This window comes from Leucoraja erinacea, chromosome 24 (assembly GCF_028641065.1).
Source record: "Leucoraja erinacea ecotype New England chromosome 24, Leri_hhj_1, whole genome shotgun sequence".
NCBI lineage: Eukaryota > Metazoa > Chordata > Chondrichthyes > Rajiformes > Rajidae > Leucoraja > Leucoraja erinaceus.
This window is the reverse complement of record NC_073400.1, coordinates 22,710,927-22,723,412: the sequence shown is the minus strand read 5'-3', so window position 1 is coordinate 22,723,412 and position 12,486 is coordinate 22,710,927. Positions and strand designations below refer to the sequence as shown.

General features: G+C 49.6%; 1 protein-coding gene across 1 annotated transcript in view; it reads left to right on the top strand.

Moving 5' to 3' along the window:
• The first annotated feature begins 416 nt into the window (after window positions 1–416).
• LOC129708986 (uncharacterized) overlaps window positions 417–12,486 on the top strand; it is a 33,663-nt gene continuing 21,593 nt past the window's right edge. The window contains exons 1-2 of the mRNA XM_055655114.1: window positions 417–423; window positions 2,833–2,936. Coding sequence (XP_055511089.1) covers window positions 417–423; window positions 2,833–2,936 — 111 coding nt within the window. The remainder of the gene's footprint in view (window positions 424–2,832; window positions 2,937–12,486) is intronic.

The following is a 12,486-nucleotide window of genomic DNA, read 5'->3' as shown; positions in this document are numbered from 1 at the left end:
TATCTAGATCTCTGATTCATTTCTCACCCAATTCAAAAACTTGTTGGAAGACATCATATCATATTCGGCTTCACAGACACTCTGAAGCCTTATGTTGGTCAGATGATTTTCCCATGAAAGTTTTAGCTTCTAGGCGTCTTTTCCCAGAAGCTCTCCATTACAAATTCCATTCTTCCGCCCGAGCGCCACTAATCTCCTTTATATAACAAGGACACCAGGAATACACAATATTTCAGAAGAAGTAATTGCACGAGAAGTTCCTTAACGGAGAAACATGTTCTGTGTCTCAGCAAAATAACAACTTTGATTCCTTGGATTATCTCCACAAACCCCCACTCTGTCTTTACTCTCCTGGTGAAAGGGTGGTGGGGATGAGGGGGATGGGTGTGTAGAAGCTGAAGTTTTGCTATTGGGATATGCGAGGTAAGATTGTATTATATTGTGTGGCTGATATCTGGAACGCGCTGCCGGAGGAAGCAGTGATCGAACCGTCACCTCTCCATGTTCTCCAGAGATGCTTCCTAACCTGCTGAGTTACTCCAGCACTTTGTGTCATTTTGTGTGTCAACCAGTATCTGCTATTCTATTTTTCTACTACATTTAACTGGCATTTAGATAGACACTTAAATAGGCAAGTCGTCTAAAGATTTGGTCTGCGGGCAAATGGGACAAAGCATATGTAGGCATGGGCCCGTTTCTGTGCCGTGCGGCTCTATAGCTGGAAATGGGGCGATGGACGCTTGGTGACCGAAGGAAACGATGTCTTCGCAGAGGGCTCGATATTTACTGCGAGCGTCAGCCGATAGGGGCACTCGGGACCCGGGTGTCTGTAAAACACAGCGAATGCACAAATAGCCTTCAAGGCTCAGTGACTCTAGAAATCTCCAGAGAGCTTCAGACCACGTGGCTCCATGACCTCGAATTGGGCTGTTACCCAGAGAGCCCGAAAGAGGCAGCAGGAACAATAGCGTCTCTTCTTGGCTGATTGACTGCTGCATTTGCTGCAGCCTGGTCACCGGGTGAGTGGGTGAGTTATGCACGTTCGTTTCGACGAGAGTCAGCCTGAGTTCGCGCCCTGGCTTATCTGCATAATTTATTGAGCTGGCATTCACCATCAATAAACCCGAATGAGGTAGAGTGGGAAAATATTGCACCGTGTTCTCAAGCGGATAGTTGATGCTCGCTCCGCCCGGTAAGTAAATAAGGCTTCTTTTTAAATGCATTATAGTAAACGACAGGCGCACACTCTGGACAACAGTGCCCTCTTCTGAATAACTAGACTGGTTAAATAGCCCTTGGTAAACCGATGCCTGTACTCCGATTTCTCCTCGTGCAGGTGTTTTATTAATTTGTGACCTTTAATTACGAAGTCACTCGACTGGCTACATTGTCCTCCGCACTGTTTTGTTTTGGCAGACAGTTGGGGGGAGGAGAGTAAATGAAACCCAAAGGAACGACATTTACGGCTGGATAGTGGCGGAATCCAGGCCTCGGTGCCTGGTGTCGCTTGCCCCCTTTCTGTATTCCAAGCAACTACACTTATTGGCGTCATCAAACTCAGAAATGTGTTTGCGAGGACGAGAGAAGGCGTACTTTCCCCCTCTGATTATATTTACTGCGCTCCTCGCGCGTTCTGTTGTTATTCCTTGCCCAGCCTCTGCTTTCCTAATATTTAAGAAGGAACTGCAGATGCTGGAAAATCGAAGGTACACTAAAAAGCTGGAGAAACTCAGCGGGTGCAGCAGCATCTATGGAGCGAAGGAAATAGGCAACGTTTCGGCCCGAAACCCTTCTTCAGACTGTCTGAAGATGCTGCTGCACCCGCTGAGTTTCTCCAGCTTTTTTGTGTACCTTCTGCTTTCCTAATGTTTGCCTCTGTTCTTTGTCATGTCATTTTTAAAGTGATGGGACTTTACATGGCTGCTGCATTGTTAGCAAATATTGTCCTGTTGCGCTGCACCGTGGCGGACTGTTGTATATTCCCTGAACGATTCCCAGCCAAATCCACTCCGATCTAATTTGGATCCCTGAGTGTTTCGGGTCGTTGAGAATTGCTCCCTGCTTGACACGTATTCCTTGCGTTGTGCCCTCCGTGTCTTCGATATACTTCTAATTTACCATCTACGCAACATTCATTTTGTCCCCACCCTTTTTTTCCACACCCTGCAATTATCTCCCCCAAAATGTCTGTTCCAACGTCACCCATTCCTTCTCTTCAGAGATGCTATCTGTCCCGCTGAGTTACTCCAGCTTGTTGTGTCTATCTCCAAGTTATCAGGGTATGCTTTAGTCGTCAGAATTGCCCCCACCTGAAGGTAGTCACGTAATTTACTTCTAGATTGTATTCATCTCTCAATTGGACTTCGCCCCGTTAAATTGCAGCCCCACAAGAATTTCGTTTAGCCTTTAATTAGGAAGAATGGGTGACAATTGAGCATTAACTTAATTAAAAAAACGAGATTTAAGCCAGAGGAATGAAGGATTCGTGACGTGGGGTAGATAGGAATCGTTCAGTAAAGATTGTGCACCTAAAAAAAGGGGAGGTAGAGGTGCATAGTGCACGGGGGGGGCAGTGTGTTTGGAATCGCTGACGGAGAATTGAAAACCGACAGCGGAGACTGTGGACGGAGCAGTAATGGAAACCACTAACAGTCACCAGGCAGAGGGGGTAGGCGGAGCAAACAGAGTGCTCCGTGTCCTGTGTTTGCATTCGGCGTTGCGTTGCATTGCATTGCAGCCGCCGTGCATTCCGCTGCAGGCCTGTGCTCTCGCGCCTGATGTACCGGCCACGGTTGCCCGGCAGTCGGCTCCGCGCGCCGTGCTGATTGACAGGTGGGCGTGACCAACGTATCAGGCCGGCGGCGGGGAACGTCGGCGGGACAGCGCTGCGCCGAGCGGGGCCGAACCGAGGGGCGCTGCCCGGCCCTCGGGCTCAGGTAATCGCTTTCCCTCCTTCACAGCCCACCCTCAGGTCGGCACCCGGCTCGCGGTGGCCTCGCCCGCTGTCCGGTCGGGCCTTTCGCCCGGGTCGCCAGTGGTGAACCTGTAGGCCGCGCTGCCTGGGTCAAGCCAGAGCCGCGCAGTCGCAGGCGCCCGCGGGATCGGGGCCGCGGTCGGGCCGGGCCGGGCTGTCGCCGTTTGAAATGTGTCCCCGAGGCCGCCGGTTGGAGACGGGTTGTATGGCGCCGGGAGTCCGGCGGGGGCGCTGCAGACAGGGGGAGGAAAGCGATGATGACAGGAGGAGGCGGAGGGAGAGAAGCGGAGGTGGTTGGCGGGAAGGAGAGAGTGTGAAGGAAATGGGAGAGGAGCAGAAGTGTCTAGGAGAGGGAGGGGTGACGGGTGAGTGACACAGCCGAAGGTATGAAAAGTTGAAGGAGGGGGGGAGGAAGGAGGAATGAAGTGTCGGATATTGAGGGGGGGGGTGACGGGAGAGGGAGGGGCAAGGGAGGGGGCAGGAGTAACAGGGAGTTGGGAGGAGGGGGAGTAGCGGGGGGGAGGAGGGTGATGGTAAGGAGAGGAGGATGGATGACAAGGTGTGAGGATGAGTGACGGGGATGATAAGAGTAGTGGGGGGAGGAGATGATGATGTGTAGTGGAGAGGGGAAGGAGGAGAGGAGCAATGGCAGGGGGTGGGAGTGGGGAGAAGGTGAAGTCATAGGAAGGCAATGTGGGAAAAGAGGGGGGGGGGATGAGAAGGAGTGATGGAGGTGGAATAACCAGGAGGGGGAGAGGAGGAGTATTGGGAAGGAGGAGAGAGTGAGGTAGAGGAATGTTGTAAAAGTGAAGGTGTGGCATGGGAGATGTGAGGAGGAAGGGATATTAGGACTATCAGCGCAGAGGAGTGGTGATAACAGAGGGAAGGAGATAAAAGGTGAGGAGAAGAGGAGTGCCAGCAGGAAGGGTGAGGGGTAGGAGTGGGGAGGATGGAACAGAAGGGTGGAGGACAAGAGGAACAAAGGGGTAAAAGGCCAAGTTGTGAGGGATGAGGGGAAGAGAGACTAAGGCAGAAAAGATAGGGATGGATGAGATTGGAGGATGAGGGAAGAAAAGTAAGGGAGAGAAGAGAAATAGGGAGAAGACATGATATGAAGAGCAGCAGTAGGGACAGGAGGAAGGTTATTGGAATGCTGATCAGTGAGGTGGAGTGGCAGAGAGGAAGAGGAGGAGTGGGGGGGAGGGGTGGTGAGAGGGAAAGGAGGGAGGTGTGGAAGGGCAGGGGGAGCATTGGGGGAGAGGAAGGCGGGGAGGGGTGAGGGAACTGTTATTAAGGAGGTAGAGTGGCAAGCGGGAGTGGGGAAGGGATGAGAAGGAGGATGAGGATTAGGAGGACTGGCAGGGTGCAGGATGAAGTGATGGCAGGGAGGCAAAAGATGAGAGAGAAGCAGAAGTTGTGGTGGGGAGGAGGAGGAGAATTGGAGGCGGAGTGGGGAAGAATGTGTGAGGTGTTGGAACGGGTTGGAGGAAGACCTGGAGAGGCAGACGTGTGAAGGGACAGGTTGGGAGTAGTGGGGGGAAAGGTAATCGAGGGGAGGAGGGAGTGAGAAAGGGTGGGGATGTGACAGGGGAGGTAAAGGGTAGAGGGGAGGAGGAGAAATGGAATGAGTTTATGGGTCCGTGAAGGGGAAGGGAGTGGCAGAGTGAACGATTGTGTTGGGAGGGGAAGGAGAGGGGTTAGGCAGGAGGAGGCTGGGAGGGCAAGGGGTCTGGAGGAGTTGGACAGGGGAAAGGAGTGGGTTGGAGGATAAGAAGGGATAAGCGGAGGGAGAGAATTAGTGGGAGGGGATGTCTAGGAGTGATTGGATGGAGGGAAGGAAGTGTGAGAAAAAGTGGCAGTGGATGGGAGGAGTGGGAGAGAGCGGCAGGAGGAAAGAGTGAGTGACAGAAAAGGGAGAAGCAGGAAGACTGGTACGGAGAGGGGAGTGGCAGGGTAGGTGTTGTGAGTGAGTCAGAAGGAGAGGCACGGTGGAAATGGGTGGGCAGCAGTAAGACCAGGAAGTGGGAGGGGCAGTGAATATAGTTGGTTCGGATGTATAAATGGGGAAGGGTGTTTCGAGGGGTGGTGGGTTGGTCGGGGAATTGATTCTGGCAGAGGCTGAAATAGGATAGTAGGACTGAGGAAAAGGACAGAAGGCAGAGGTAAAGCGTTTGAGTGGGGAGGAAGCTTTAATGGGAAGGGTGTGGGCGTATGGGGTAAATAAATAGGCGTGAATGGGATTTGGTTGAAGATGTGATTGGAGGCTGGTGGCGAGCAATTGAGATATAGGGTGGGAAAGCTGAGGGGCAAGGGGCACAAGTGAGAGGAGGGTTGTGCGGGATGGTATGAAGAAGGCTTGGGGGAGGCTTCAGTGTGAGGTGCGAGATGAAGGATGATTGTGGAGTAGGTGCATGGAGTAGATAAGTAGCTGTGATGAGTCTTTATTTGAGAATGAAGATTATGTGAGAAGAGACAATCCGTGAGGGTGAGGGGATTAAAGGAATTGGGCATGGACGATATGGGGACAGGTGTCGAGCAGGGGGTGTTTGGGGATAGAAGGAGATGGTGTCAGTAGGGTCAGAGATGGCAGGGGCTGTGTTTCGAGAGGGGGAGGTGGGTAAAGGAATGGGGATGGGTGGTAGTATTGTGCAGGGAACGTTACGGGGTTTGTAAGAGTTGCAGGGGAGGGTTGGCAATTTAGGAGTGTGGTGGGGTAGCGGAATGAGGTAGGCCGAGGAATCGAGGGTAGAATGTCCGAGGGTGGGAGGTGTTGAGGGATGGGTGGAGTGGTTGTGTGCCAAGAGGAGAAGGAGTTTCCTTGGGAGTTGGGCGGTGGAGGATTGATGGAGATGAAGGCAGAAGAGGGGTTGGGAGGGATTTTAGGGAGCAGGGGTGTACAATCGATGGGTCTGGGGGGGGGGAGGAATAGATGGGTGAAGGTTGAGCAGGAACATAAGGGGAGGGAGTGAAGGTGGGTCAATGGTGATCGAGTGTTGCGGGTTTTTGAGGAAGTTGGTGGAGGAGACATTTGTGGTATGTAGTATAGCGAGTTCTAGAGGAAAGGGGGTCGAAGGTAGGGCATCAAAGAGGCTCATGAACTTGAGGATCAAGTAGCAAATGGGATTTATGATTGAGGGCAAGGGTTTGATGGAAGGTAGGTGAGTCGAGTTACAAAGGTTCAGTGGGAGTTGGGGTGGTTCTGGGTGACACTGAGAGGGAGATGGGTTGAAGGGGTAATGGGGATAGAAGAATCGAGGGGAGGGAGAATTGGAACTGAGCAATGGGAATCATGAGGGGAGAGGTTCTGGGACTCCATAGGGATCAAGATCAATAGGTTAGATGACTGAGAAGGATCAGATGTGGGGCAAGATGTGGGCTCTGGGGCTAGAGAGGGACTGATGAAATTAAGGAATGTGGGAGATTGAAGGAAATGTTGACCTGGTCACTGGAAAATGAAGCAAGAGGTGAAATTGCATGATTTTTGAGCGGTTGCAAGGATAACAGTGAAGGATTGAGGTTGGGGAATACGTGTGAAGGTGAGGGTATAAAATACGTTGTCAAAGGGAACCAGTTGTGAGGGAAGGAGGTAGTCATGGTATTTTGCAGAGAAAGGGGAATGAGGCAGAATTCGAGGGGAGTGGGAGTGGGGAAGGATGCAGAGGGAATTATGACGGGAGGGGAAAGCTGTTTGCCTTGGATGTGTGGGTCAGAAGGAAGGGTTAATAGGAATGGGCGGTGGGTTGAAGTGAAGGTGTGAATGGTGTAACACGAAGAGATGGAAAGGGGAGGTGTTGAGGTGTACAAGTTTGAGCATAGAATGAAGCCACGGATGAGGGAAAATTTGAGGTAGGGGAATGGAGGAGAAACAAGTGTGGGGTGAAAAGGTGGAGAAAACGGGGAGGAAAGGAAGAGTGGAGTGAGGAGAGGAGGGTGGGAGAGAAAAGGATGGGAGGAAGAGGGAAACAGATGAGTGAAGGGAGGGGAAGAGAGCAAGGGATGGAGAGAAGAAGGGGGGAGTAAAAAAGAGTTTGGGAAGTGGATGGCGAGAAAAGAACGGGCGGAGGGGGAGAGAATGGGGGGAGAGGGAAGAAGATGGAGGGAAATTGACCTAGGCAGAGGGATGTGAGGAAAAAAACGCAGGGAAGTAAGGATAGGTGCTTGAGAGAGAGACTGGCCGAGAGGGTAGGAAAATGAGCAGATGGAGATTTGGAAAGACAGACAGAGAGAGAGAGAGCTGCAGATCGTGGGGGGAGGGGGAGAGGCGGGCAGAGAGAGATTACATTAGATGGACAAATGGCGAAAGGGTAGGAGCAGCTGGGAAGAGAGGGATTGATCCGGGAGGTGGAGACGACAGAGTGGGTGGAAGAAAAGGGATATTGGGGCGGGGGAGAGTGGTGCAGAGTGGGACAATGACAGGAGGTTGAGTGTGAAAGGTGAGGGTGGTGAAAGGATAGAGGATGTGGAAGGAAAGAAGAAATGGACTGAGGGATAAACGGAGAGGGAGTGGGACATGTAATCGGAGAGGGGATGCAGGGATGCGGATTGAGGAGAGAGGGATAAGACAGAGCAGTGAGTGTGAGAGAACGAGAGACTATCTGATGGAGGGGACAAGGGTCGGGGAAATGGAGGAGATGATCGGGCAAACGTAGGATGGACGAAGGGGAATGGGACGGTTTGGGCGAGTGGGAGAGACGTAGGGCTGTGCGATGTAGGGCGGGGAGGGAGGGTCAGAGCGGGGCGGGATAGGGAGGGGAGTGCGGGCGGATAATGGGGAGAGCGGGGCAAGGAGGGATAATGAGGGGGAGAGTGGTTCAGAGGGATAATGAAGGGGAGAGGGGTGAATAGGGAGCGCAAGAGCGGAGTGGAGAGGGACAGGAAGGGGAAGAGCGGAGAATGGGAGAGTTGGACGGTAATGGATCGGAGAGGAAAGAAAATAACGGGTGTGAGTGCGTCTGGTGGACAGTCAGCAGGGAGAGTGGTGGAGGTCGAGAGAACGGGGCAGTCGGTCGAGGGGGTCAAGCGGAGCGAGAGGGAGCGGTGCGTCGGCGTCAATGGGCGGGGAGAAGGCACCTGGGAGATGCTGAAGCTACATAAACCGACAGAGGGGAAACGCGGCAGCAGAGCGGGTGCGTGGGCGAAAACGAGCCAGAGAGAGAGACCCGGAAGAGAGAATCGAAGCCTTTTCCTTGTTGGGTAGATAAAACGGTCTGGAACTTGGAGGAGTGGCGATGAAGTTAACCGAACAAGGCCACGCGTATAATGGGGTTGCACGTAAGGTCACTGGGTCATAGGGCTTGACGCAGGGCTTGACGGAATGGAGAACAGCCGTAACTTCCGGTATATGTTATTAATGCAAGAAACGCGTACTTTCCTACCTGTTAAAAACCGCCAAAATTTTGATATTTTGCGCTGTAAAAAAATGTGGAAGTCGGGGTAAGTGGGAGAGACATGTACCCAACTTCAGAATTCCAAAAGCGAAGCGAAATGAAGTTAAAAAGAAGCGAGAGCTGAAGGGACAACAGCAGCGAAAGTGCTTGGCAAACATTGGCCGTGCAGATATCGGAATTGAAAATATTGGGAATTATCGCGTTTTCTCACTGTATTTCATGAACAGTAAGGCATTATTTGTGTTTTTTCTTGATTCCTTTGGTATCTAAAAAGTTTCAGAAGTGATAAATCTGGCTGTAAATTTTGCTTCAGAAGCGTTTTCTTTTTGTATGTAAAAACCCACTTGAGAACCATGTGCGATTAAAAAAAATTACAGCCAGATTTATCGCTAGTGAAACTTTTTAGATGCCAAAGGAATCAAGAAAAAACACAAATAATGCCTTAGTTGATAAAATGCAGTGAGCAAACGGCCAATGTTGTTGTCCCTTCAGCTCTCGCTTCTATCTACCGTCATTTTTCCTCACTTTTGGAATTCTGAAGTTGGCTAAATGTCTCTCACGCTTATTCCGATTTCCATAATTATTTACAGCGCAAAAATTGACAATTTCGGCGGGTTTTAACGGGCCCGCTACACTGGAAACAATGGTAGGTGCCTACCTGCAGTTCATCGCGTGTACTCCATTTGGCGTAGCCTAGCAACAGTACGGATCATGGGTCGTGACCCGACTGCCGTGAAACCTCCCTATAGTAGCTATGACCTTAGCTCAGATTAATGCATAATTGAGTGCCTGTTGAACAAAATGAAGGCCACGGCGACTGGCCAATGTCATACTTAACACCCTTGTCTGTCTGTGTATTGGTTTAAAAATGTTCGGTTCCACAGGTCAGGGTCGCGTTTGAAACGACTGGGGTTAATGATACTGGTAAACCTAGTTCATTTTTGAGGATCATTTGGAAAAGACAGACGAATTAACTAATAGAACCCCTTAATCCGAGTCTTCCAACGCTAGACGTTTGAAACATAAACATAAATTACATTAAATACTCAATAGATTCGGTAGCATCTTTGCAAAGTGATTATTTTTACATGAACTTGGAAACATGTTAGAATTGAAACGTACACGGGTTCAGAGGAAGGGCAGAGTTGGGAGAATAAAACATAGATCGAAAACCAAGAGAGATGATCAATGCAACGTCATCAAATCGAAAGGTTCACTGTTCCTCTCTTCATAGATGTTGCGTCACCTGATAAGTATTTGCAGCATTTTCTGTTTGAATTGATAAATGTTTTCCTTGAAATGTACATATGTTCCGTTATCATTTGAATACCATAATACCATGTCACGTCAATGTACGATGTCGCCATCACGGTAAAAAAAAATATTAAATAGAAAGAAAGTAACTTCTATGCGAGAGATCCCGGATCAAAATGACCCTTGGAGCGCACTGATAACAAAGGCGAGCTACGTTGATAAAGCTAGGATGTGAGGCGGGACAGTGTCCAGTATACAGCGAACCTTCGGAAGCAATCGTCCGTCAAGGGGCTAGCGAAAAGCGACTGAAATCACTTCGATTGTATCCCTTGTGCAAATTAACTTCTTCGTGCCCTTTCAGTCTAGGCGGAAGCTGGTATGTGGGGTGTGCGCGAACCTCTGTTGGATAAGATTAATAGCCGACAACTTGTACCGATACTAGTTTCTAACTGCGAAAGATTAGCGTGTAAATTCGTCGCCGTAGATTACGTAACCAGGGAGTGAAATGCCTCTTATCGTGATTTTGATCACAAAGTCCTAGCGACACGTCAAGAAAATTAGTTCGAAGGACACGGGGCCCTTTAGTAAACCGAAATGCTGGCCGATGTGCAGTTTTAACGCTCGTTTTCTTGTCATTTGATCTACAGAACCACCTCTGTTCATTGCTAGTTCATTAATAGTAGCCACAGTACAAGTAATGTTGTGAATTAACAAAAACAACTTGGAGTGCCACTGTTTACACTACTTAGGCGGTTAATGACATGTCTTTAAAATATAATTGATGGATTTATTAACTTATGCAATAAGGAAAAATAACTAATTTCAGTTCCACTGGTGACGTTGTCAGGAACGGAAGTGATTATTAGTGCGGTTACCTGTATGATTGGAGACACAAGGAAACGTGGATGCTGGAATCTTGAGCAAAACACGAAATACCGGAGGAACTCAGCGAGTCAGGCAGCATCTGTGGAAGGAATGGCGCAGTTTCGGGTCGGGACCGAGTTGGGGGCACAAAGCTGGAAAAGAGAGATTGAGGTGGGACAAAGCTGGCAAGAAGAAAGGTCCCCACCCCCACCCCCTTGGCTTGGATAGGATGTTGGTATAATCACTAGGTTATTACATCCATACTAAGGAACAGGAAGGGACCTCAAGGGTTGAAACGATCCTTCTGACGTTGTGAGATTAAACTCGCCGTTCCGTCACTTGAGAAAATGTCTTTATTTATTGACAGCGGTACTTTACCATTGCTGTAATGTAATTTATTTGTCCCAAAGGTCACTTATGTTTAGTAAATTGGTTCTGTTCGAGACTGGCATTGATGAAGTGCGCAGTGAGATATTAGCTTTCTAGACCCGTCCCACGAATTTATGATCTGTGTGTTGGAGCAGGTTGAATGTTGTACAAAGAACGCTAGGGCCCCCTGGCGCCGGTGCAAGGTACGGCATGTCTAGGGTGCCAGATTCAAGACACTTCCATTTTAACCCAAGCGCCGAATTCCGCTACCTTCTGGCGAGGTTAATGAAGCTCGTATGTTCTGAAAAGTTATTTGAATGCCTCCAATTCTTTGTGGCGTCCTCCTGCTTCCGGCTATTCTGACGTGTATTGCCTGGGCGGCAGTATTCCGTCTTTGAGTAAGTTATGCATGCGGCACAGCCCTCGTTTAGACTGGCCTGATATGGACAGAACCTCGCCAGATCAGGAGAACCTCAATACTGGAGTTTTAAACACGCAACGCACGCAATGTAATTTAGTGCGCCGCACTAGACTGTCGTGATGTGGTCACGAGCTGAAGGAATGCGTTTACTGTTCTTTAGCCAGAAAGCCAAGAGACTGCAGATGTCGGAATCCAGAGCAAAGATAAAACTGCTGGAAGAACCCAGCGGTTCCAGCAACATCCTTGGAGTCGAAGAGCTGGCGGACGTTTGAAAGTATGACTCGCTGACTTCCTCCAGCAATTTGTTTTGTGTGTTATTTAACTAAATGCGCAGTTAGATTTACTGCATTTGCAGCGCGTAAATTCTGAAGACTGCATTTCTCCCGGGATTCTAGTTAGTTCACCGTGCAAACTCGTTTTATTCTTGGTGGTGGTTACTCTTTCGCCTGCCGCGAGTGATCGCCCTGCCAAAAATGCGCTGCGCACCAATCCGTAGGGATGTGCGTCCAAGAGTGACGGATCAGGGTCATGGGTTCTTGACCTTGGGTTTAATAGTTAACCTAGTATTACTAAAACAGGAAAACCACTGCGGTAATTGTTCAGTCGGTTGGTCAGTTGAACAATAGAGGCGCAAGCTAGAGTAGATGTATACACAACTTAAAAACAAGGATCTGCAGATGTCGGGTTACCAAGGAAACTAGCACATGCAGTTGCTTGTTTCTACGTTTTAACTGCTCCACTGCGAAATCTCCTCAAGGTATGTCTACTTTGAAGGAGTTCTCACCAATCTGACAGGAGTTCCGTGAGACCCTCTCTGCTCTCCCTCTGTAATTCCAGCTGCTCCGGTCTGAAGAAGGGTCCCGACCCGAAAAGTCACCCATCTATGTTTCCAGGGTTGCTCCAGCATTTTGTCTTTCATGTTCACAACACTTGATTAATTTTCACACTCGTGCGGAAAAAAAACAATTGTGTAGGAAGGAAATGCAGATACTGGTTAAATCGAATAGATACAAAAAGCTGGTGTAACTCAGCGGGTCAGGCACCATCTCTGACGAAAAGGAATAGGAGACGTTTCCGGTCAAGACCGTTCTTCAGACTGAGAGTCGTGGGAATTGGAAAGGAGAGATATAGAACAAATTAATGAAAAAAAAGTAACGATGACCTAGGAAACGGCCAAATGTTGGCTGTGGGCAAGGTATAAACGAGTTAGACAATGA